Source organism: Astatotilapia calliptera, chromosome 7 (assembly GCF_900246225.1).
Source record: "Astatotilapia calliptera chromosome 7, fAstCal1.2, whole genome shotgun sequence".
Taxonomy (NCBI): domain Eukaryota; kingdom Metazoa; phylum Chordata; class Actinopteri; order Cichliformes; family Cichlidae; genus Astatotilapia; species Astatotilapia calliptera.
In genome coordinates, this window is record NC_039308.1 from 5,578,702 (window position 1) to 5,605,088 (window position 26,387).

At 40.6% G+C, this 26,387-nt stretch overlaps 1 protein-coding gene across 4 annotated transcripts in view; it reads right to left on the reverse strand.

The window, feature by feature from the left end:
• Positions 1 to 2,493: 2,493 nt before the first annotated feature.
• The window catches only part of LOC113025188 (myocyte-specific enhancer factor 2C-like), a 34,117-nt gene continuing 10,223 nt past the window's right edge, over positions 2,494 to 26,387 (reverse strand). For 2 of the 4 annotated variants that reach the window (XM_026172682.1, XM_026172683.1), the window contains 10 exons: positions 20,498 to 20,666; positions 18,225 to 18,428; positions 9,285 to 9,428; positions 9,007 to 9,187; positions 8,157 to 8,201; positions 6,507 to 6,670; positions 6,382 to 6,405; positions 5,818 to 5,947; positions 5,614 to 5,734; positions 2,494 to 5,202 (listed from right to left, as the gene is read on the reverse strand). In XM_026172682.1, coding sequence (XP_026028467.1) covers positions 4,863 to 5,202; positions 5,614 to 5,734; positions 5,818 to 5,947; positions 6,382 to 6,405; positions 6,507 to 6,670; positions 8,157 to 8,201; positions 9,007 to 9,187; positions 9,285 to 9,428; positions 18,225 to 18,428; positions 20,498 to 20,551 — 1,407 coding nt within the window. In that variant the 5' untranslated portion in view covers positions 20,552 to 20,666 and the 3' untranslated portion in view covers positions 2,494 to 4,862. Of the gene's footprint in view, positions 5,203 to 5,609; positions 5,735 to 5,817; positions 5,948 to 6,381; positions 6,406 to 6,506; positions 6,671 to 8,156; positions 8,202 to 9,006; positions 9,188 to 9,284; positions 9,429 to 18,224; positions 18,429 to 20,497; positions 20,667 to 26,387 lie in introns of those variants that run through there. The other 2 variants (XM_026172684.1, XM_026172685.1) reach the window with 2 other exon arrangements.

Consider the following 26,387-nt stretch of genomic DNA (forward strand, 5'->3'; position numbering starts at 1 on the left):
GATTTGATTCCCTGCCGTTGTAGTGTGTTACTGATGGTGACCTTTGTTACTTTGGTCCCAGCTCTCTGCAGGTCATTCACCAGGTCCCCCCGTGTGGTTCTGGGATCTTTGCTCACCGTTCTCATGATCATTTTGACCCCACGGGATGAGATCTTGCGTGGAGCCCCAGATCGAGGGAGATTATCAGTGGTCTTGTATGTCTTCCATTTTCTGATGATTGCTCCCACAGTTGATTTTTTCACACCAAGCTGCTTGCCTATTGTAGATTCACTCTTCCCAGTCTGGTGCAGGTCTACAATACTTTTCCTGGTGTCCTTCGAAAGCTCTTTGGTCTTGGCCATGGCGGAGTTTGGAGCCTGACTGTTTGAGGCTGTGGACAGGTGTCTTTTATACAGATGATGAGTTCAAACAGGTGCCATTCATACAGGTAACGAGTGGGGGACAGAAAAGCTTCTTACAGAAGACGTTACAGGTCTGTGAGAGCCAGAGATTTTCCTTGTTTGAGGTGACCAAATACTTATTTTCCACCCTGATTTACGAATAAATTCTTTACAAATCCTACCATGTGAATTCATGGATTTTTTTTTCACATTCTGTCTCTCACAGTTGAAGTGTACCTCTGGTGCAAATTACTGACCTCTGTCATCATTTTAAGTGGGGGAACTTGCACAATCGGTGGCTGACTAAATACTTTTTTGCCCCACTGTACATACTCAGTAGGGTTCATCATTTTGACTGAAACTGCAGTATATCTGTCTTCACACAATCCTGTTAAAACGAGGCAATGATAACAAATCAGACAGAGACCGATATATTTTAATATATATATATATATATATATATATATTTATTTTTTTTTTTTTGCAAAATACAAATACTACCACATTTCTGAGTGAGGGAATTGCTGTACATCTGCAACAACAGTGTGTTTAATTTGTTTTTCATTGTCTCCAAATTGGCGACAAAGGCCAGCTTATGCCGCTAACAATCTCTTTGAATATCTAACTTAATAGTTATTAGAAACATTAGTGCATGAAACAATGGCATAACAGAGCCAAAAGTGTACATTTCCCCCAGTGTACAGAGGACATTCACTGATGTCACCAAAAAGAGGAAATGAAACTATTTCATTGGGGCGCTTCAGGTACAGGCAGTAATCAAACTGAAAACAGATACAGAGGGGCTTTCACAATGTCAACACTGCATCTCCCTGTTTTGTGAGCTTCACCTCCACCCGTACACAAGCCACTCCACTTGAAGCCCAAGGATGAGCTCCTGGCTCTCACTTCATTGTGGTACAGTAAGACCAGCTTGATGAAAAGGAAAAGGGTGCAGAAGTGAACACATCTGGGCTCTGCCCTGGTTAACAGACATCACTTCATCCCATCACAGCTACAGGGATTTTCAGTGAGAGAATTTATTCGCTGGATTTACAGTAGAGATGATGGCTGAGGGTTTGAGCTCCAAATATACAGTTTTAAAACCAAAATATTCAAATGTGAACAAGCCTCAGCCACCAGCATCTCTTCAGTATTAAAAACTAAAAATAAGTGGATTTCACTCTGCAGTCCTTCAGCCTGTCTGTGGCTGGCGTCAGACCCAGCTGACATGCAAGGCACAACTCAGTCACTTATGTACACTTGTAGAGTTACACAAACACAAACACGCGGTACTGGAAAGTAGCCAAGTACTTTAACTTTTCATAACTGTATGTTTTGTTCTTTATTTTGCAAGATTTTATATCCAAAGATAAACTTAGTGTATGGTGGACAAAATTCTTGTTCTTAGTACATTTTTTACTAAATATGGTGGCAAATCCTAAAATGTATTCACATGTGCTTCTATTATTGCTGTTACATAAAAAGGTAAAATCATGAACAATCTTGTAAAATGACCATGGGAAGCACTAGACTCAAGGGCGTAGATTTGGTTTTGGCATTGGTGGGGACGGATGATTCAACCACTGAACGCTGCCCTGTTTCTTATTTTTTTCCTTTTTGTCTTTGCTTCTTGATAAAAAAAAAAGGAGAAATATACTTGCCTACATATGCTATTCTACATGCTTTTAAACCGTTTAAAATTACAATTCATAGTTTTATATGTGAATTATATAATGTTAAATTATTATTAAACAAATGACTAAGTATTTTAGGCTTTAGTTTACTTCAGCCATATTCCATATAAATCAGGTATCATACAAAAATAAAAATAGCTTCAAATACAGTCATGACAATAAAAGAATATGACTTTAAAGACTTAACATTACTTCAGTTATAGTACACCAACATCTCTGATACATTAGCACTACGGGAACACTGAATGACCTGGTGGTTTTTGTCCATAAAACTACTCTAAGTAAAAGATCTCTCACCAAAATTATGCAACATTTTAGGCACTATTGCCTCTATCAAATCAGTGAGCTGGGATTTCTTATTCTAAACATGAACTACTGTTACAGCAACAGACATGGACTACTGGTGTCCCACACAACAACTCAATGTCTTTCTTTACTGTCCCATCCGTCCATGCCAAATCTACGCCCTTGACTAGACTAAACCATGGTGGACAGTCTAACGGGTAACATTTTTGGCTGGTACTTCGCTTGAACTTAACCGTCCTGAGGACTTCTTCCACCACTGCTAGTATTTAAAAATGATGAAAGTGGTAAGTGGAAAACAGGAGCTTTGTCCTTTGTGCTCTGACGGATTGTCGCTGTGAGATCACGTTGGGTCTGACACCAGCTAAACAAACTTTTTTCTACCTTAGAGCAAACGTCTCCCTGAACATCTGATGGGAAACGGTGTGCATGTGTGCATTCTGCTGCTGCTTTTTATATCGTTGTTATTACACGGGACTGCAGACATCCAAAAATATCAATCTGATCTAACAAGCAAAGTTTAGTTTGAAAAACACTACACTACAAACTCTGTGCAGCAAAGCATCACTTGTCCCAGTCAATATGGCTTTTAGGATCCTCACCCTGACTGCTAAATCCTGCAAAGCTATCAGCACATGCTAACTTTCATGCATCAATTACAAAGACACGAATAACAGTTTCATTGCTGCAGTCGCCTCACGCGAGCGCCCTCTGCTGTCTGGTTCCACACACGACCTCGTTTGTTTTCCTAGGAATAACAACTTTTAGATTGTCTTTTTATAAACTGGATACCAAATTGTGAACTATACTTCACTTCAGATTACTTACATTTGAACATTTTAAAAAGAAAGTAAGTAAATCTATTGTTTAATTTTACAAACTACATTTAGAACCAGAATTTGGGTGTAATTTCCTCATTTCTTTTGGTTTTATTATTTATATAATAATAATTAATGATACAATTCTAATTAATAATAAAATTCCTACAGCTTTTAGCTTCCTTCTGCTAATATACATCATTTTGTGTATATGTAGCCTGTGTGACTGACATTTTAACTAAAATACTTTGAGGTGGGTCATTGTCAGAATTACTTACTTAGTTACTTCCAATCACAGCTTTTTTTGCTTCAGTGTTTTCTGATGTTTTTGGTATCATGTCTGAATTAACTGTAGTCCCCCCTTTTGCTCTGAAATTGTCTTCACAATAAATGAAACTTGTTTTCTATCCAACTTGTTCCAGATCACTTTCTTCTCCCTCACAATGAAACCTCTCACGATTTGACATCACTTTCTCTTCCTGCACTTACTCATACTCCCATTTTTTCAACCCATTTTCTTCGCCACACTTTACTTTCCATATGTTCTGGTTACATGAGTGATTGATTATGTGCATAAATATGTTGTACCTGCAGCAGTGAACTGATGCTCCATTTAGCCACCTGACATTAAATTCACCATTAGAGTCACTATTCAGAGTACCAGATTTTCTCACCTTGATCTTTTTGTTGCTTTGCATACATATGCTCATAAGTAGCACATATGTACATATGTTATTTGCTTATACCCACACACATGAACACACACACATAAAACAAGCAATACATGTACACCAACAGCCCCTCTGACAGCTTCAATATGTTTGGCTCCTGAATGATATCATGGACCAACAGTGTTTGTAGAAAAGGTGGGGGGGAAAAGAGAAACTTAACAATTTCAAGCTTTTACTTCTGAATGAAAACAGTTGGATATTTCCTTCTTACTTTTTTCTTTGTACTAGTTGAAGTTTAAACTAGTTGTTTTTAATTTTTTCACATATTTGTGATTTACTGAAGTATTTCCTTTTCAGGAGAATTTTTATATTGTTCTTTTTACACTCCTACATTCCTCTAATACATCCATTTTTCTTGACTCTTTGGGATTATTCATATATTCACTGACCTCAACATTGGGAAATGAATGATATGAACACCCGCCTTTGGAACAGTAAGAAGAAGTGATTATGAATACTTTTAGGCCCAGACAAAAGTCTCATCTAACTCACTGAGCACTTCTTTAATTTGACTGAACTCTTTCATTTAAAGCTTTTGGATGTTTTAGAATCTGGCTCTGGTTGGGATTGGCCTGGTTCACTTTTACTATCAAATGAATAAATGAATAAAAACTTCCTTGGACAATATGAAGCTCTGAAAACTGTAAAAAGTTGGATTTAAGTCAAACAGTTTTCTTCCTTTTCTTTCTCGATGTCTGAAAACTGGTTCTGAACTTCAAGCAGTCATTAGTGTGAAGTCTACCAAGAGTATATGCTGGAAATACAGCTGAGCAATCACTGTATCCACACATAGCAGCCCCACCCCCATGTACATGTTACACATATAGCACACCCACTCAGTACAAGAAGAATATGATGTTAATAATAATAATAATAATAATAACACTATGCGGTAACTTTACTAATACTCCTCCCCCGGCTGTAGAGAGGCTCTGATCATGCCGTCCACCCTTCTGATAGCCTCATCCGTTTAACTGATGGGTTGTGGTGCTCCTCATGACTGGACAGGGGGTGGAGGAGGAAGCTGTCGTTCCCATGGTGATCCTCTCGCTCATCGCTGCCTTCATATGAGCTCCCACAGCTGGACACGCTGTCACCAGGGGAACGCCCTTGTTCATGGGACCCCCGGCCTGTGGTGGAGTATCCAACTGTGGTCATGCCTCCTTCAAGTCCTGTTCCAACCATCCGGTCTCTGGGAGGGGAGGCTGGCTCAGACTTGATGTGGACATTTTGATGGCCAGAGGAGAGGTTTAGGTTTGAGTTCTGGCACAAATTCCTGTAAGATCAAAGCAAGAGAAACAGCATCTTAAACTCAGAGCAAAGCAAATTTTAAGAACGTCTTTAGAGGAAATGTCGATTAAACGCTTGTTTTAATTCTTTGGTGAGAATATGAAGATTCTTGTTTTTGGCTGCTGTTTCCAATTGAACATACAAGTGGATGGAAACATTGATTTACAGAAATGTGATCATGTTGCACTTGGGCTCCGTGGAAATGTCTGTTTTTTAAGGGGATTTCTGAATAATTAAGTAACAATTACTATTAATTAAACTATTTTTTTAATTTTCATTTTTTCCAGTGTATGCTGGATAAACCAGGACACTAACAGCTGAAATTATTGCATTGATTCTGGACAATTCTTTCTAAGGCTTGGCCTGTGGCCTGAAGGTAATATACACAGCTGCTTACCCCATGTGTCCCAGTGCTGAGTGTTGTAGATTCTGTATCTGCTGTTGCTGCCAGTTCACTGATCCCAGAACAGAACCTCCAAAACCGGACAGCGATGGCAGGTCACTGCTGAGGGAGAAATCTGAAGATGGACAAAAAGAGAAACTTGAGCAAAGACGAGGAAACCTGTGGAGTCCAGCAGCAGTGTGCTTTTGTTGTAATCACCTGTGCCATAAGATGAGGAAAGTGTAGATTGGTACCCACCCATCCCCTGACTGGGGATAGTGGTGGCAGAGAGAGTGACAGCAGGGGTTGACAAGGTCTGAGCTGTCTGGGAGTGATTTATTCTCTGGTTCTGCAAAGAAAAGGTAAGATGTCACCAAGCTAAACAGTGACAGCTGATTCAGGGCCAGCATTTTATGGTTATCTGCCATGCCTGGTAATCATGATTTGCTCATTTTAGAAAATCAGTAATCTCAAGTGGTACTTCTAGCGTTTGCTGGTATTCACGGTGACCTAGTCATGCCAATAACTCCTTTAGAGATCCTAAATTTTCAAGCTCATCTTCAGGAGCCTTTCTTCACGGTTCCTTAAAATCACTTCAGCGGCAGAATTTTTCAAATATCTCTAAAGTACAAATAGTTCCCTTACTTAAGGTAATAATGTAAATGACATTGGCACTAATTTCACATATTTGTAGCTTGTATATCATCTATAAACTAGCAGAAGGAGGCATACATGAAAAGTATGGTTCTCTCTGCTGATCAGATTTTTTTCAGAGCTACTTACCAACATCAGGTCAAAGTCCTCACACTGCAGGGCAGCAATAAAGCACAAACTCAAATGAGTCCGCACATAAAAATCAACTTATGAAATCAAACAAATCAAAAGACTAAGCAGAAGGAAGCACTTACAACAGCTGGTATGTTGTTGCACTTGTTGGAAGGGGGCATCAGTGTTCGCAGGTCAGGTTTACGGCTCATGTTCATTGAAGGACTTTTATCCTGCATGTTCTTGGGGGTGCCTCCTGGAGACAGCAGTCCAGGGGAGGTGCAGTGGTTGCTGTAGCTGTCGTTTCCTGGTCGGGCAAAGTTTTAAAAAGGTATCTCTCATTACAAATGACTACAAAATCACTACTGTACCCCAAACCCATTTTTATTTGTGCCTATATTTCATGGAAGTATATTTATCATTGCTGTTTTCAAACTTCTGATTCTGACCAACCACTTCAGCAGGATGTTCTAAGATTTCGTGCGACACCATTTTTACATAAAATAGGTGAATCTTCCCTTTTTCTAGTGTGAGGCTGGTAAAAGTGTCTTTAACTTCAGTATCTGCAGATGTATAGTTGATTGAATGCTACTGGAGCACTCTTTAACGGAACATCTGGGGAGAAAGTTCAAAGTGCATCACTCCAATGAAAAAGTCTGAAAACGTGCTCATCCACTCAAAGTTTTATAACTGCAAACTCTAGCTGAAGTCAATAACCAGAGAGGGAAGATTGTCTGTCACAGAAATGAATTTTATATTTTAGAGTTTAAGCAGCTGAACAATGAGCAATGACAGACTCCCAATGTACTGCTTTATTCCTCATCTGAACTGGATACAGGGGAGATACCTAGCTGTCCAGTCACAGGGGAGGAGACTTACACGAGTGCTAAATAGCAAGAAGAGACATTATCGCTACAGTTTTCTTCATGCATGTCCTCAAATTACCAAATGAAATGAAAAATGACACTCTGAGAAGCACCTTTTTTAATTGTGGGTCTAGCAGCAGTAAGCTGTTGAGGTGCTTGCAAGATATTTCATCAATGGATGTTCTATATCTTAGCAACCAAAGGGTTCCAGGTTAAAAAAAAAAGTTGCACACCCAACCACGTGCTACCAGTTTTGATCTTGTCAAGATCCTAGTGTGTGAGAAGAGCCTGAAAGAGGATGGTGTGTTTTCAGCTGGACTTTTAAGAGAGAGGAGATTTACAGCACAGGATTTACCTATCATCACCCTGATTTACTCAGCCCTTAAAAACAGAGTATTTGAGCTTATGTACTCCAGGAGGCGCTATAGTGCATCTCTAGCAACTAAAACTGTATTAAGGAAATGCTGCTGCAGTCAGTGCCCTGATGACATTTACCACTGGTAACACCTACTGTTTAGAGCAGGCATATTTCTTCTCATACTGAGCACAAGGTGGCGCAAACATATACATAATGATGCCCTAATCAGCAGTGCTGGATCCACTACACTCACATTTTACCTGTTTCCACTAGAAGACTACACTATCATGTTCACCACAGCAGCAACAACTGACGGAGTGGAGGAATGTAGATGAAGCCCCTCAAGAACTGGCTGTTCTTTCAGTGCCTAAAACCGACTGTTATGTAAAACATCATCTACATTTGTAGTTATGGCTGCTCTGCTATCTGACTTTTCACACGTTTATGTCATTTAATATTTAGGTGACCTAAAGACAGTGTTCAGTTTACTCTGTTATGACGAAGATCTATCTATACAAAGAGAGTGATAGAGATATATATAAAGAAATAAGACAGAGTTGCGTTCTTACCCACACTTGACAAAACAGTGCTCGACAGCTCTGAACCCATCAGTCCTACAGACAGAAACACACACATCAAATGAGTATACAATCTGGGTTTTGTTGTTCATTTTTATTATACAACGCCATAATACTTTGGGTGTTAGATTCTTGATCAGGAACCTTTGCAAACTATTTATCATGTAGAGCTCAGCTGTTATTCCAAACCTGATATGCAGAGATTGTCTTCATTCTTAAGAATAATAATTATTCAAATGAACATACTATATAGGGCTCCCGATAAATTACTACTAAAGAAAAAGACGATTCAAGAGAACCTAACACAGCTGGCAAAATTGTAGTTTTACTAACCGTGTTAGGAAATGCAAAGTTAACGCAAACCCACAATAGAAAGATTACTGGGAAAATGATCCTCTTATGGCCTTAGCATATCTATTGATTGTCATTATCATAGAAAAAAGTAGGAAAACACTCACGGCTGAGTCACTTTTTAAGTTGTATTCTTAAGTCTAAAATGCCATTAATGCCTGACTGCTACACCTTTTTGTCACTGCTGGACCAAATGTTGGCCAATACTGTTTTTTTTTCTCATATAGAAAATCTGGAAACACTGCAGCGCGTCAGGCTGTCTATGAAAGGAAAATCAGCAGGATTGTGAAAAGATTTTTAAATAGAAGACAAAAAACAGGAAAACACGTGCTAGGTAGGTTAACACCGAGTATTTGCTAGGTGTGGACCAGCCTGCTTATTTGCCCAAAGGCCCATTTTGAGCTCTAGCTGTGTTACAGTCCAAAACAGCTGAACATTTAATAAGGTCTTTGATGAGGACTGAAGAAAAAGCTACTGACCACAAACATACCTGCATTTCCTGTGCTGGAAGGACTTTGAGGCGACATGCTGTTTCTTTGCAGAGATGAGTGAGAGATGGGCAGCAGGCTATGGTTACCTAGACTGCCCCCTATGCCCTGATGGGAGTAGAGCAGCCCACCCTGATTACTGCCTGGGATGGATATACCCATGTCATAGTTGGAGGGCAGACCCTGCATATAGAACAAACAAAGCCAGTCGTCACTGGTAAGGAAACACGAAGCTGCTTAAAACAACGCTATGCATCAAAAAGAGCAGGTGTGAACATACACAGATTCTCTGTCGGTTGATCATCAGGTCAATGTCTTCATTGATTTTCCGGTATTTATCGTCCAACTCTGGGCTCTGGCCAGCAGAGTCATCAGCCTCGATGTCAGGGCTTTCACAGCCGTTTAAACCCTTCTTTCGCAGGGTCTGGATAAAAGAAGACAAACAAAAGAGTCAAACACAGCAGGGTGACTTTACTGTATGTACTACATCCACGGATCTTCTCTGAGACCTTCCTCTTTTCCTCCTGCCCGGCAGCTCCATCTTCAACATTTTTTGTAAAGTGTGTCCACTATCTCTCCTCTGCACATGGCCTAAACCTCATCTCAGGTTCACCTCTCTAACTTTGTCTCCACATCCCTCAACCTGAGCTGTCCCTCTGATGTCCTCATTTCTAAGCTTGTCCACCCTCTTGTGTTAAACAGTCTGGTCTAAAAGTCCATTACCCTCTCTCCCACACATCTGCATAACTGCACAGGTATGTCACCTGGACCAAATCTTCATCCAACTCTTCTTCATTTGCTAACTTTCCTCCATACTCACTATAAGCCTTTTTGTTGCTTCCCTTCTCTCTGCTGTACATCTAGCCTCCCAGCACTCCTGTCTACTTTATTTCTCTTTATGGCTATCGCACTTTTCCTTTGCTAAAACTTCCTCATTCCAACAACATTCCTCATTGTCTTTGCTCTGTCCTGATACACCAAACACCTTCTGGCAGTTTCCCTCAACTGTACTTTTCCAGTCATTTGGTAAGTCTGCCCTACCACCCAGAGCCTTTCTCAATTCCTCCCTGAACTAAGTGCATAATTCTTCCTTTTTTGACTTAAATCGTTTAAATCCTTACGTCTGCCTTCACTTCCTTAGTCGTCTTGATGTCCAAAGTCAAAATCGACCATCCTTCTCTCCATCATATCAGCTTTCCCTTTAGCAGCCATAGTCCCTACTCTCAACTCCACACCCCTGCCTTTCTTTCCCTCTCGCTGCCTCCTAACACACCTCCCTCTATTTCTGTTGCTATGTATTCAGCCAGCAGTAGTACAGTTTCCACCAGCACCATGTTGGCCAACAGCATCAGAGGCAGTAATTGTTATCCGGTCCAGAAGAATCTGGAATGGAAATCTCATTCTTGATGACCCACATATTCAAACTAACAATGACTACCATTCCTGATGGTAGCCTCTCCGTTTATACAGGCATCGGACTGGCACTGCACTGCTAGTTGTGACTACTACAATTAGTAGCTCTATAAAACTATAAAACATGCAATCTAAATATGATTTTTATGAATTAAAGGCCCTGGTTGTGTGGTTAGTTAGTCTGCTCTGAGAAAGTTTTGATCTTTCACCAGGACTCTTCTTCTAATGAAGAGGTCGAACTTAGAACAAACATTTCCAACCACAAGAGGGCGATAAATGAGCAGCTATCCCACCAGTGAGGTTCCAAACTGACTTCTATAAGCCAGACAGCAGTGTAAAATGCAAGTGGTACAATCAAACCCAACATACTCGTTTCACCAGCATGTGACAGCATTCACAAAAAGGTCTCTGAATTTTTATACTCATGTTATGTGTGAAGAATAAACAGAATTTAATTTGTGTGTGTGTGTGTGTGTCTCAAAGGTCAGATGCTTCATGTGAATATTGGGAAATCTCTTCTCTTACACAGATATTGGATGATAATGATGATGGTGATGTGAGTGTGTGTGCGTCTGTTTGTACATGTGTGTGGTTTGGGTCTTGGTGGCCTGCTTCAGCGCTTCACAGCCCGTTAGTCCAGTCTGTCACCGTATGAGCATGGCAGTGCCTCTTTCAAACACAGACATACAAATATGACTGTTGGAGCAGCTATCCCACTCATCCCAGTCATGTACACCTGTTGTGCTTTAAAAGGGAGGGGGGGTTAGGGTCTGCAGTGAGGGGAGGGGTGAGGCAGCTTCCACCAATACCAGTGTGGCTACTGGAAGGATGGCCGTAGAAGGTTATTTTTTGCCACTGTGCTCCGCAGTGTTCCTCGTCACTCCCTTGCAATTTGTCAATCTGGCTGCTCTATTAAAACATAAAACTGACTCCACTAGCCTACTTTTCCCTCATCAAATACACACAGAGCACACAGTGCTACTACATTACGCATCACTTTGCTTTTTTAGTGGAAATAAAGACTGAATGCAAGGAAGTCAGGTGGAAACATTTTACTTATTAACTTATTAAAGGAGCAAACTGTAAAAATACTTCACGTGTTTATGCAATAAAATGTGAATTTAAGGTAAAGTAGAGGTCTCCTAATGACTGGTATTACATCTGTAAACAGTGTTTAAGCATTAAAGTTAGTCTTAGTCTGCTGGTTTCAAATTTAGGTTTGACCCAACTCCAAAGCGATTGTGAAATGATTCATTTGAGAGGATAGAAGAAAAACAAAATTGTAATTAGGGCTGAGAGATAAATTAATCTCAGTAATTATCACAGGAAAAATTACCTCTATAATAATGACGATAACCTGATGAGTAATTGGCAGTCTGCACAATCATCTGTACAATTAGCCTCTGAGGTTACAGCATCAGGGTTATGTGGATAAAATGTTCACAAAGATCAAGAAAAAGACAACACACACAGTTTCTTTCGCTCTCTCTCTCTCTCTCTCTCTCTCGGAAAATTAGAATAAGTGATCATGGGGAGAGTGTGCAAGATGAGGCGATTGTTGTTAAGAGACAATCACTGACAAGAAAACAAAAAATTTTTCCAGGATTTTAAAAGGTTCCACAACCAAGCAGCCAAATCTGCTAACAAGCCTCACAAGTAGTTCAGTCTGCAGCTTCTTTTCTTTAACAGAAACCTATCTGTAGCTGTTTGTCAGCTACATCAGCAGCCATGCAGTCAAGCTTTAACTGCAGCCAGGCAACTTCACCCGCTCACTTTCACCCATCCGGCAGACAAATCTATGCACATCATTTAAGCTGCTTTGGTTTGCCTACAGTTGCTGCACATAACAGCTGCTTTGAAACCCACCTCCAATCCACAGCATGTCTTTTGTCCCGTCTTCCTCCCCTCACCCACCCCTGTCACGGCAGATGGCCGCCACTCCCTGACCCTGGTTCTGCTGGAGGTTTCTTCCTGTTAAAAGAGAGTTTTTCCTTCCCGCTGTTGCCAACGCGCTAACTCATAGAGGGGGTCTTATGATTGTTGGGGTTTTCTCTGTTGTATTATTGTAAGATCTACCTTACAAAATTCCATCCAACTCATCTTTCCATAGCGTATCTGACTGAATCCTATTTGTTTCCCATATATCCTGTCCATCTCTACTGCATCCATCTAATAAGATACTTAAGAAAAAGCAATTCAAGTTGTAACATACAAGTACACAGTATACACTAAATTCTTCCAAGGGACTAGTGTTGTAGTTTGCCGAGACGAAGCTAATGTGTTACAGATTCATATACTTCTAGGTACTGCAATACACATCATTGCTTATTACTGTATAAACTGAATGGAGGAAACTTAACTGGTGGTTTTCAATCAGTCAATTACTTGTAAAAGGTAGTGGGGAAATTTAGCTGCCAGTGGTGAGACTGATAGAATCGCACGCAAATATTCAGCTAACATTCATTAGAGTTCAATTCTATTTCATTTATACAGCATTAGGTGCCTTTCTTTTAAGGCACCTAGTGAAATATCTATGGAGAGTACTGCTCTATAGCAGAACTCTTGCCCTCATTGACCTCCAGCTCTCTCTCTGGGCAGCAGCTGTGCCCACACCAAAGCTAGGCCCTGTTTGAGAGTCACTCTGTTGTGTCTAACTTTGTCGCTCAGTGATCATTTGTAAATATAGCCAAGATCACAGCACATTCATTAAGTGGTGTGAGCTGGTGTTGTCAGACAGTGCTGTTAAATCAGGTGCAAGGTTCTTAGGTTCTTTGTACAAAATATGTCTGAATACAAAGAGCATTAAATTACATCTTTAGTCTTGTTGTGTTTTAATGAAATTCAAAAGCATTATTTGGGGGTGGCTGTAGCTCACGAGGTAGAGCAGAAGGTTGGTGGTTTGATCCCTGACTGCTCCAAAGTAACCAGATATTTGGACAGTAAGCGATATCACAGTCTTCACATAATAATGCAAATACATAAGTACATGTTCTGAGGTCTTAGTTATTTCCAACCACTGATGAGGAGTGTGTGTTTGTCAGGGCTGAATATGTGTAACGGCAGGTGGCTGGAACAGATTCCTGCTTTGGCATTTGCAACTTAGGGGGAGACAGCTGACGAGGAAAGAGGGAAAGGGAGATCCCATAATATCAAATCAGCTGCCCGTCTCCCACCCAACTCCACCATTCATTGCTTTTCCATCCATTTTGTTTTCTCTTTTTGGCTTCACTTGCTCCATTGGCATCTCTTTTCGTGAGCGGTCTCCTTTTCTTTAACATCAGACGATACTTTAAATCTATGTGAGCGTCAGTGTGTGTGCGCAGTTGCTCTGAAAGTGAGCATGTGCCAAGGAACATGACATGCAACATTTACACCATCGCAGGCAGCAGATTGCAGTTTTGTCCAAAATTAGACCAACATTATTTACAAAGACACAAGAAACAACTGTAAACATTCAAGTTATGGATCCCAAACTTTCTACGCATTTCTCTGAAAATTTCCTCATGATTTCCTTAAGAAATAGCTTCTATGTAGCTATCAGCTGTAAACCTATTACTTCTTTTTTTTCAGCTCAGTGATGCAGCAATACCTTTTTAGACCACACACTGAGAGGTCCATCCTACTGCCACCTATGCAGAGAACACCCTTAACAGGTCTCCAACCCACTTTGTTTAACAAAGAGGGACATATAAGCATTCACTGACCATGTTAATTGACCACGTTACTGGGGAGGAAGCCAGAATACCTGGAGAGAACCCATGCAGGCACAGGGAGAACATGAAATCCACACAAAAAGGCCCCAAGCCAGCTGGTGGACTCGAACCCAGAACCATCTTGCTACAGACCACACCCCAATGCTGCCCAGGGGATCATTTCCTTTAAAGGATGTAACATAACTAAGGACCTGGAAAAAATTTCTGACCCTTAATTTGCCACGAAAAACTAAAAACAGTCCACACCTGTCCATGAAACCGTAATCACACATCTAAATGTTTATATGTGTGATTATTTTTTAACTACATTAACAGCACACAGATTTCCATCCACAACACTAAAGAAGTGAGACAGTAGTGTAACATTAGTTTCGCTCTACTGTTAATGTGGTATTTTCAGTATTTCTGTATTAGTTTTAACTCACAAGAGTGCTTCTGCAATGCTGCTGTTATATTTAGTTATGGATCTAATCTTTTCCTCCACTGCTAAATGAGAAATAAAAAAGGACATCTCATTGTGTATATATAAATATCGGACACACTTTTACATGAAGTCCTTGACTTCCTCTCGTTAGGTATGTGCTGGACTGGACAGAGAGGGGAAAAGGAAGGAGGGAAGAGAAGGAGGTTGTGGGGAACTTCAATGTGGTTACTCAGTCTGAAGTTGCTTCTTTTCCTATTCTTTATTTTCCTCCTGTGGTTCACACACACACACACACACACACACACACACACACACACACACACACACACACACACACACACACACACACACACACACACACACACACACACACACAGCAAACCACAATCACACACTCACTGCCCGTCATGGCTATTCTTAGCTGTGTTCTGGGCTATTTTTAGACCACTACCGGTTTCCAGCCATTTAGCAGGGAGGGATCTCAGCCAACACAAAGGAACTGGACTCACTCCGCAAGCATATGTGAGTGTAGGTTTCATCTGTTTCTAATCAGAACACGGCACGGATCCACAGTTTAACACACACACGCACGCACAAACACACACAGCGGGCTAAAGCAAAAGAAGGTTAACAGAGTAAAAGTGAGGAATGCAGACTTATAAATAGCAGCAATGTTCCCAGTCTAAATGAACACAAAACAATAAGCTGATAGTTATCTGGCCAGTAGCCTGTACACACACAAACAAGCACATGAGAACAAAAAAAGATAACCAAAACAAAGGAGCCTCTCTTCTACTAAATTCCTGCCTGCCAGATATTTCATTGGCGGAGTCTTTTCACATCTCTGTGGACATACTATCATCTAGAACTCACACTTCATTCCCCATCCAACTCAGTTTTTCCAGTACATAAATAAGCGTTTCGCTCATAGGGAGTGATGTGATTGTTGGGTTTTTCTCTGTTTTCTTCGTATCGTTGTAGGGTCTTGACCTTACAATATAAAGAGCCTTGAGGTAACTGTTGTTGTCATTTGGTGCTATATAAATAAAATTGAACTAAAAAAATCCTCTTGGTCTTTAAAGATACTCTGCACTTAATAACAGCTGTGGGTGAATGTTTTTTACATAACTGACACATTTGAATACTAGTCCTTTGTTTGTGCTGTTGGTCCCTTTTTGGGCATTTGTAAAGGGATTAGGACACAAAAGATATGGTTACTGTGTGGTATAGACTGACCAAGAAGTCTGGGTTAAGTTCATTTCTACACTTCCTGGCATGTTAGCTTATGAACCTGGCAAAAATAATCAGTCCTATGCTAAAAAAGGTAAATAAATAATAAAAATCAACCCTGAGACAGACCTAAACATACCAAGCCTTCATATTGAACAGTCAAAAATGCAATAGATGATGTTATGGTGGTCAAGTCTAGTCTTTAATATCTATAATTTATAGCATGACATGGAGTTACATGAAAAATAGTCTCCACAGGACATTCAACTGCTTCCTTACTCAATCTTACTGCTTCCACAGGAATTAAGAGAGAAGCTAGCAGCCAGGTGCTGCTAATCAAATTCACTTGATTAACTGATCATCAGTGAATGTGTGCACCTCCAGAAAAGCTGAACTTTTGCCAGTTTGCTGCACTGAAGCATTCAGATGTGTGCTAACACAATATCACGATCTTCACAGAAGTGAAGGACATTCACCCCAGGCTCACACAATACAATGATCAGAGAAAGCTTGCAGTCAGTGAGTGGAGCATGAACTCTTCGATAAACCAAATAATCAAATGTGAGGCTATTTGTATGACAGCTAAAGTGAGAGCTTTCTTCTCAGACTGCATGCCTGAGCATGCAGCCACAGCTCAGGGTGTATGGCAATTCACTATAGCACTGTATCATAATACATTTAAAAAAGTAAAAAAAAAAATAAAAAAAAAAGGTCCGTCTTTCATAGATTATGGGGCACAAATTTACAGTTGTGCTCAAAGGTTTCCATCCACTCATCATGGGCTTTTTCAAGACTAGAATGAATTTGCAGCATCCATCGAAGTGTGTGTGCAGATAAGATGCTTAGGTATTGAGAAAAGCACTTGTGTCACTGGGCGAGGCTTCAAGTAAAAAGTGCTTGAGTGCTAAGTTAGAGTCTCAGTCCATTTCATTTGGCAAAACAAATTAACAATGGCACCCTTACATACAGAGCTGGAATTAAAATGAGTCCAGAGAAGAAAAACTCCACTGGCTTTATCAAAATGATCCACTCATTCATCACTCCTTTCCACTACAATTTTACGAAGGTTAGGAAACTAACAAAAACGCCATGGCTAGGCAAAAGAAAAAGTGTGCACACACACAGGAAAAGAAAGCTGGACAGTAGCGAGGGAGGATAAGTTGTACAGAGGTTACAGTGGCAGCGACAGCAGTGAGCAGTAAATAACGCTGCTGTTCAAACTGTGTCTTTACAGCACAGAGATGAAGGGACTGCAGGTATAGATTATAGTAATGAGCTAAACAGGATTGTAGTAGATTACAGAGGATTACATAGTGCGTAAAGCTGGCTCTGATGGGGTTGCCCGAAAGGTCATGTGGTCGGCAATGTGGGGGAAAAGCTCAGGTGATGCACGCATACGGTGTGTCCACGTGCAGGCAGAGAGCAGAGAACGGCATCAACACAGTCCTCTGCCTTCTCGTCTCAACAGGATAGTCCTGCTTATGAGAACAAACCTTGGCTGTTTACATTTAATTGTCTGAGTCATCTTCCTCATCATTTCCTAATCATAATCTGTTGTTTAGCAATATGTCACATGTTTCATTCAGAACTGCCTGGATTCTGACATCTTACAGCTTAGATTTGACCTTGGTGTCATGGTGTTCTTAGCAAGTGTCCAAAACGTGGGCGCGTGTTTCCACAGAGTGTGTGTTTGCATGTGTCTGCAGAGGCAGTTGCTATTGTGCTCTTTTCCTAATACTGTGACTATTAAGATTAGGCAGAACAAGGTTCAGTCCAGCACAAACTTTAGTACTGTGTGTTGCTGAAATGTTTTACAGTAGGTCACACACACATTTGCACAGTGAGGTCAGATCCTCAAAGCATCATAGTTCCGATTAATAAACTATACAGAAAGAGTTTTAGCTACACAACACTGACTGTGAGGACATAAGCTCCACCCACCAGTTGTTCAAAACTGCTCTTTAACTTGCTGGGCCCACGTCCTCATTTTAGGTTTGACAGTGTTTTAGTAGATAAAGGCGAATGGCTTAAACATGAATTGAGCTGCGGTTTGGGGAAGGCCTCGAAGGGGACTGGCGGTGGCTCCTGGGCCTGGAAGATCCCCACGTACTAAATAAAAGTAAAGAAGTTAAAGAACTGAAAAGGGGAGGGACGTAAACGAGAATGAACAGCTTGTAGAACTGGGGGAACATAAATAGATGAGAGCCAGAGGGAGCATGTTTGGAGGCGTGGTCCCGCTCCTGAAATTCTGATATGAGGGGCAGCTAGTTGGGAGAAAGTAGTCTTGATGTGACAGGGTGTCCACATCAAATAGAATAAGTAAGAATAGTATAAAAAAGATTAATGGATGGTTTCTCAGAATTCTTTTTGCTCAATCAGGAAACTGAAAAGACCAAAGTCAACAGCTTATACATGTTGGACGTGTGTGTGTTTTACTTACATCCACAATGTCGGAGTTGGTCCTGCTCTCGTGTGGTTCATTGTATTCGGTGTATTTCAGCAGAACTTTGTCCATGTCTGTGCTGGCATACTGAAACAGCTTGTTGGTGCTGTTGAAGATGATCAGTGCAATCTCACAGTCGCACAACACACTGAGCTCATAAGCTTTCTTCATTAGGCCAAATTTACGCTTAGTGAAAGTCACCTGGAAGAAAGGAAGGTAAAAGGAGAACCGTGAAATGTCTAGTTATTAATGAGTCCATCTACCATTTTGCAAATCGTCACCCTATGACATATTATATATAACTTACATGGTCATATATATGGATTTAGGTATGCAACAGAATCATCTTCATCAATTATGGAAAGCCATAAAGGTTGTGAACAGGTGTAAACTGCTGCTGAGATATTGCATGTGGCCCTGACAAAATAACAGAACATCTGAAGTACAGTGTGCCACCAGAAGAATCTCAGTATGAAAGCATAGGCTATAGAATAAAAGCATATAAGATAAAGGCATAATGTTTTTATCCTTCCTAACTCCATGCTAACTATTGGTGTCAGCAGTCAAAGACGAAACTGATAAAATGTCCAGCTTAAACAATTACAGGTTTCTGTGGCTAGGTTACTGTCAAAGGTATTACAACAAATTATTTTATATTGTCTTCAAAAACACATAACAACTACCAAGAATCTTGCTCGGTCAACGGGATAGGCAAGTGAAGGCCAAATGTTTATAATAAGTAACATTATTGCCTTTCACACTGTGCTGATAAATGTATGTTCCAATGATTTGATGCTGAAAATATGGTTAAAATCAGAGTCAGAGAGGGGCAGAGAAGACAGGAATAAAGCATAGAAAAGTAAAAAATAAATAAATAAATATCAGGATAACAAGATTATCTCAACAACTTGGTAGCTTGGGTGGAGGTGGGTTGCAAATCAGCTTGCATTTGCACTACAAAGAGTACAAGTGTGTCAGGTCAGCAATCGCTGGTGCTTGCTGCTATTTTCCACACATGTTAGCCATCATAAACTGAGCCACTGACATAAAAAAGGAAATGTTATTTTTTTTCAGTATGAATAATTGTCATCAATATGACCAAGTACACATACTTTTACTGTGTTCACACCACAAGCCTGCACACAAAGAGGCACTGGTATACCTTGGTACAGACCAGGGAAGGACTGGGAGGTCAGTTCTGCCCTGTCAGGGGGGTCAGGAAGCACATGTGCCTGCATTTCCTGTCATAACAGGAAGAAAGGAACCACTCCCCCAGAAAAGATATGTGTGTGTGTTTGCGCCCGTGTGTGTCAGTGCACCTATTTACAATCAGTAGTTATAACACAGTTGTTATTTTGCCATGAGCTAGATGGTGCTGGCACATTTTGAAATGATTCTCACACACAATCACACAGTCGTGTTTGTGGGCGTCACATGACATGGTTTTGCTAGCTTGTCTGTTTTAAGTGTTCTTGGTTTGTGTTGTACTTGAGTGAAAGCAAGCGAAAGAAAGAGCGTGAACATGTATATACAGCAGCGTTTCATGTGTTCACCTAAACACAGACATCCCTCTGCACAGGGTTCTTGCTCAGAGTAATCATGAATAAATGTTTCATTGCATGTCACAGAAGCTCCTTTCTTAATGAGCTCATCAATTTGTATAATTCCTCTTTCTGCTGTATGATCTTTTTGTTTGATTTGATCCTATCCTTTAATTTTTTATTTTTACTTAAATGCAGCAGCTTTTCCTTCGTGAATTATTAAGGTTATTTTTTATTTTAAACAATGCGCACTTTGGAAACTGACATGAAAACACTTCAGTTCGAGTTGTGAAGTTTTCAAGTGGAGCTAAAAATGTACCCTTAATGAACTTGTTCTATAAATACACTGTGGTGAGAATAAACAGGGGAAAGACTGAGGGGGAACCACAGGAAGAAGATGAGTCCTAAGTTCAGAGGCTGAGCCAGAAAAACTGTTTGGTAAATATAAAAAAAACTCTTTAAGTACTTTAAAGGAGATGTTTTATACTCATTTTCAGCTCAATTCAATTCAAATAATCCTTCTTCAGCTTATACTTGGCCCAGTGCAGCTCCTTACTTTATCCTTTGCCTGCAACAAGGCAGCATGGAGGCTGAGTGGTTAATTGAATTGAATTTAAACTTGCGAAAGTGTACCTCATAAGATTCTGTTCTTTCATATCTCAGTGATTAAAATAATAAACTGGAAGCACACTGTGAAATAAGTGCTAGTCAGAGTCTTACATCACTTACATGTCTGTTCCGTTCATCCATAATCCGTGCTATCTGGATCTTCTTTCGCCCCATCTTTTTATCGTTGACTGTTTTTCTTTTTCAGAACTGTCGTATTTTCAGGTTCCTTCGATTTACTTCCAAGTCCTCACGCTTTTTCACTTCTCACTTTCGAACTGTTGTGTGGTTCCTGCAGAAAAACAGCAATAAACAAATCGAGATTAACAAAACTTATGTATACTACAAAATTCACTGTCTGTAAGTCGTGTTGATGATCAAAACTCAGAACGTTTTTTGTTTTACAAATGGGATTTTACACACACACACACACACACACACACACACACACACGCACAAAGAAATGTGTGTGTCTGTGTGGTTTTCTACATTTCAACCCACTCCCAATTAACCAAAACAGACTCCAACAGCAACATGTATGAACACATACATGCATAATTGAAATAATTACCAAAAAATTAATTGTGAGTGGGTATCTTCTCATGCTACAATGCACAGTTTAACTGACATGCATGCGTGGTCAGGCAGCACATTGTCTGTTTGCATGTCACCGCTGTTGTATCCCCCCAGACACACCCATAAACCCAGCTTCCTCAAGGGGTTTACTGTACACTCAGGAGGAAGTGAAACAACTGGGCATGTCAAAATGCAAATGATAAAGACGGAGGAGTCTGGCAATGTCATACGGTATATAAAAAAACATCTACGTTTGAAAAACCAAAGTCGCAGACTGGAATTAGGTACATCTCAACCGCTCACCAGAAAACTTCCTCTTTGGGCGGAGCTGAATCGGACAAGAGAGCGGGAAACACCACGACCCAACTTCAACTACAGTCTTTACCCTCAAACTGGTGTCTTTGAAAATCAGTCCTAAGCAGAGCTTAAAAAAGGACAATTCACTGATGAAAATTACAATTTGATAACACAAGTAGAACTTACATAACTAACAGTTATTCAGTAAATTGTGTTTTTTTGTACCGTCTTTAATCTAGCCTTCAAAATCTTGATGAGCAAAGGACAGAACTGAATGACAAACAACCCACACTCAAATAGCAGCAACTAGTTAAAAAGAACTTCAAGTAGGACCATGATTTATAAAACCAACACCATGTTGTATTTGGTAAGACTTGAAACTATCAACAAGACCATAAACTGATCAGGCAAAGGCTGACTGCGGTCACAGATCCGGTAAGTGATTTCAGTACAACTGAATTTCACTTGCTTTGGCAACATGAGGAGCTAACCTCTCAGGGTACCCACTGTTACCACAAGGAGTTAGTTGCAAGAAGAAATCTAGCCATTATTCCGGTAAGAAAAAACAAAGGAAATAAGGAAGTGAAACTAGTGATGTTAAGAGTGTGCAGCGTCGATATATAAAACATTAATGTAGCAGGTTTTCAGTGGTGGGACATCAGAGAAAACCCACACAGCGGACATTGCAAACTCTACACACACAAAACCATACTCTCCTGCTTATTCTAAGCTCAACGGTATAATATCTAAGGCAGTTTTCATTTCTCTGCACATGCATTTTTACTGGTTTATCTTGTGACTAACAGTTAACACAAAAATCAGGTACAGGACATCATCATATGTCATTTCTTCCATTTCTTCCAAAAGCATCTTCCGACTTTTTGTGATTATTTCTGTAATTTCACAAAATGTAATGCAAGTTACATACCAGTGCCTCTAATGCAGCTGAAAGGGGGCTAATTTTTTGTTTTAAATGACCCATGCAAAGATTTAATTCTCTGGAAAAAGGCACAGACTTTAAAATGATCTGTTCTTTCACAACTATGTGTAAAGACAGGCTGCATGGATAGGTGCTTGATTTTAGACACCTGTCGCAAATCGACTGAAAACACATGAACTCAAAGAGGGATCCAATACTTTTGACTATGCAGTGAGTGTGTGAGAAGAATCACAGTGAGCAGTATGTGGCGTTGTGTTACTAAATCTCACATTTAAGAGAAAAGAGACTCCTGTCCTCTTGGTGCAGAATGTGACAATTCTTAGTAGCAGCATGAATCTAAGCAAAGGGTTTGTTAATAACTTGTGTTGCACAGAGCATGAAGCAGGATGTGAGCTAAACAGGGGACATAGAAAATTTATGCTTAATATAAAAGCAAGAGTACCAGTTAATGCAGTGTGTGTGTGTGTGTGTGTGTGTGTGTGTGTGTGTGTGTGTGTGTGTGTGTGTGTGTGTGTGTGTGTGCGTGTGTGTGTGCGTGTGTGAGTAAGAGAGACTGCGTATGCCATGTGACCTGTGTCACACTCCTGAAGTGGCGCTTAAGAGCACGCGGAATTAACTGGATGTTCACACATGCAGGAACAGACACCCACAAACAAACACACATGGCAGGTTTTCTTGGCAGCTTCTCTGCCGTCATCATCATCGCCGCACTGCAAGGACAGAAGAGGTGTGACTGTTAAGGTGGTGTCAGCCTTTGGGCACACAGGATGAAACGAACAATAAAATAAGGATTTATGCCGATGTAAGCGATGACGAAGGTGTGTGCTCTCTGAACAAAAGCTAGAATGACTTTGCTGCAGAGTGTACTTCTTTTTTTGCCTCATCTCTTTATAACCATCATCATCACTATTTAAAAGGTATGAAGGCTACAGACAGCACACAGACATAAATCATGGCAGCACAGGAACAAGCTCTGAGTGCAAGAGCCATAGAGGCTGGGGTCTATCACACCAGGCAAGACCCCAGGTGCAGGCTGGAGACAATCCAGCACATAACAGCAAGGTGCAAGATGCTAGCACGCAGGACATACATGAAACGCCATAACCAAGTCGTCAGCATTGTATACAAAAACATCTGGAAGTTACGAGGTCAAAATGGAACACCCCGCCTAGGGTGGTTGAAAATTACTGAGCTAAGATACTGTGGGACTTCCAGATACAAACAGACCAACAAAATGGTGGTGGCTAACCAACTGAATATAGTAGTGGTAGACAAGCAGAGGAAGATGGCCGTAGTGATAGACGTAGCGATACCGAATGATGGCATCTTCTGAACAAGGAACAGTTGAAGCTGAAGAAGTACCAAGGGCTCAGAGAAGAGCTCAAGAAGATGTGGAGGGAGAAGGTAACAGTGGTCCCAGTGGTCATCGGAGCACTAGGTGCAGTGACTCCCAAGCTAGGTGAGTGGCTCCAGCAGATCCTAGGAACAACATCCAAGAGCTCTGTCCAGAAGAGCACAGTCCTAGGAACAGCTAAAATGCTGGGCAGGATCCTCCCATGTATCTGGTAGAGGATCTGAGCTTGAGAGATAGACCGCCTGCAGGGGCAAGAGGTGAGTATACGTCAATGGACACTGTACTGGTGACTATTTTTCAGCTTAACCAATCTAAAAATAAAAACAGAAGGTTCTGAACCTTAATTACCTATGAAAACTACTTCTCATTTCAGCCCTGGTGTTCACATCTCTACTTGTTTTCATGTTACACAATCTAAAGAACAAAGATTGACTGCACTCTGAGAAGATCCATCCAAATAATAATTACTACCAAAACACTCTTGTATAGTGTGTTAGTTCACACTAAATGTGTGAGCTGAATCAGTCTGCCATGTCACAAATAACACATAAATAATCCATAAAACAACAACCAAACGCTCAATGTGACCACTGAGAATTCAGTAAAAGATTTTGTATAAAATAAGGCTGTTGGCAACAGGAGAGAAAGGCAGCATCACTTTAAATGATTAAAGCTGAAACTGCAGTGCTGGCTTTAGTGGTTTGTTCATGTTGATCACGACCCTTCTGCACTCGTCATGTGCTTCAAAACCCCTCAGTGGTTCATACTGTGTGCCCGAGTTATAAAAGCAAGAACAACGAGTAAGAAGACATTTTTCAATGTTTTGTGTTTGCAGCAGATGGCCGCCACTGCCTCAGCCATACTCTGCCAGAGGTCTTCCTGTTAAAAGGGACTTTGCCCTCACCCAGTGTTTGATCATAAGGTATCACCTGATCTCATGGGGTTCACTCTTAAATAGATGCCAAAGTGTAACTTTTTTCATGGTGAATTGACTGATTCTTATATACTGTACACATTTTCTGCTCTCAAGAAGCACTCAAAGCATACCTCATTCACCCACTCATACAAGCACTTTTTTCTATCTAACTTTCACACACATTCACACTCCAATGCATGCATCTAAGAGCAACTTGGGGTTAGTATCTTGCCCAAGTCTGGCATGCAGACTGAAGCAGCCAGGGATCAAGCCACCAATTTTCCAATTAGTAGATGACCAGTTCTACCTCATGAGCTACAGCCACACAGAAAAGGCTTCTTCCTTTGTAGACAGAGAAACAAACTTCTCCGCCTCAGTTCTCACTTATACAATGGAGAAAAAACTTACACTGTGTAATTTTCTTTACCTCGTCCCCATTACTGTCTACTTTTTTGTTGTTGTGTCAAAAACAAACAGAGACAGCTCATAGAATATAATAGAATAGAATTCAACTTTATTGTCATTGCACATGTCACAAGTAGAAGGCAACGAAATGCAGTTTGCATCCATCCAGAAGTGCTTTAGCCATGATATAGATATATTACAAAATATATATTAGCAATAATATAGGTATATAGCTATATTACAGAAATGGGTCTATTATGGGTATGTTACAATGTACAAGGTAAGAAGATATGTTATGAATATGCTATAACTAAAAGTATGTACAGGCTGTAGTGGGTATACAAGCTATGTACAGGCTATAAACAGGATATAAATATGAAACTATACAGAAATATGCAAGTTATAAACAGTTGTAAACAGTTGTAGAATTATAATTATCGTATTGTACAGAATGATTGTTCATGACATGAAGCCCCATAGTTGTTGTTGGTATTGCCACAACAAATGACCAAAATTAAGCAGTTATTTTACAGTATCAAAATCGTCTGCAGCAAGTAGCAGCATGCCGACTAAAGAGCATTACATGAATATCTCGTGTGTGAGTCATCCTGCCTGTGAGCCTTCCTCATTTTAGGACATTACAAGGAACAACATGGTTTAAATTTAGGGCCTCACAGGCGAGCACAGTCAGCATATTGTAGGGAATTTTAGGCCAAATGGAGATGTAAGCTGGTGAAGGAAGATTGCGTAAAACAATAAAAATCAGTATGTGGGCACTTGTCTGCCAGTGATTTAACGCAGAGTTTGATCTTTTCTTGGATGACGGCAAATCTACACCCAGCTCACACTCCACACGCCCACATGCACGAACCTCCCAGGTATTTTTAGACTCGTTTTAAAACAGGATTCCAAAAATACAAGAATGAACTTTTTACCCTGAACAACAATACGGCTGGTTTTTGGTTTGCAGACAGAGGAACAACTGTTAAACAAAGGAAAAGATGAAAATCAGCTGTCTCACGCAGCCCTCAGCTGCTCCCTCGGCAATTATTTTCCTACACACCAAACCTCACAGACAGAGTGTGGCTGTGTGTATGTGATTGCCTATGCGCTGTACATTTTTTCTGTGTGCGTGTGTCTTGTTACATAGGAACGGCTAATGGCTGACATGCGGCAATGCCCTTGTATTTCTTGGCAGGACACCGCATGTCTCTATATAGAGACATAGAGCCAGAGAGGGTGGGGGTGGGTGTAGACTGCGGGTGTGAGGGGTCTGACAGATACAGGATGTGGATGGTGAATTCTGAATGGTCCCATGTGATCACTGCCTTCAGTGAGTCTAATGTTGAGTGTTTTTAGATCAACCTGGAAGTGAATCATTTGAAAAGCAGCAGCTACAGAGTGAGCAGAACTAAGGGTGCTGGAATCAACATGCAATGAATCAAATGTGTCATGTGAGAAGACTGCATGAGTGTTATTTCTGCTAATACCACCTGCTGTGATCAGTCTTCTCTCAGTAACAGGC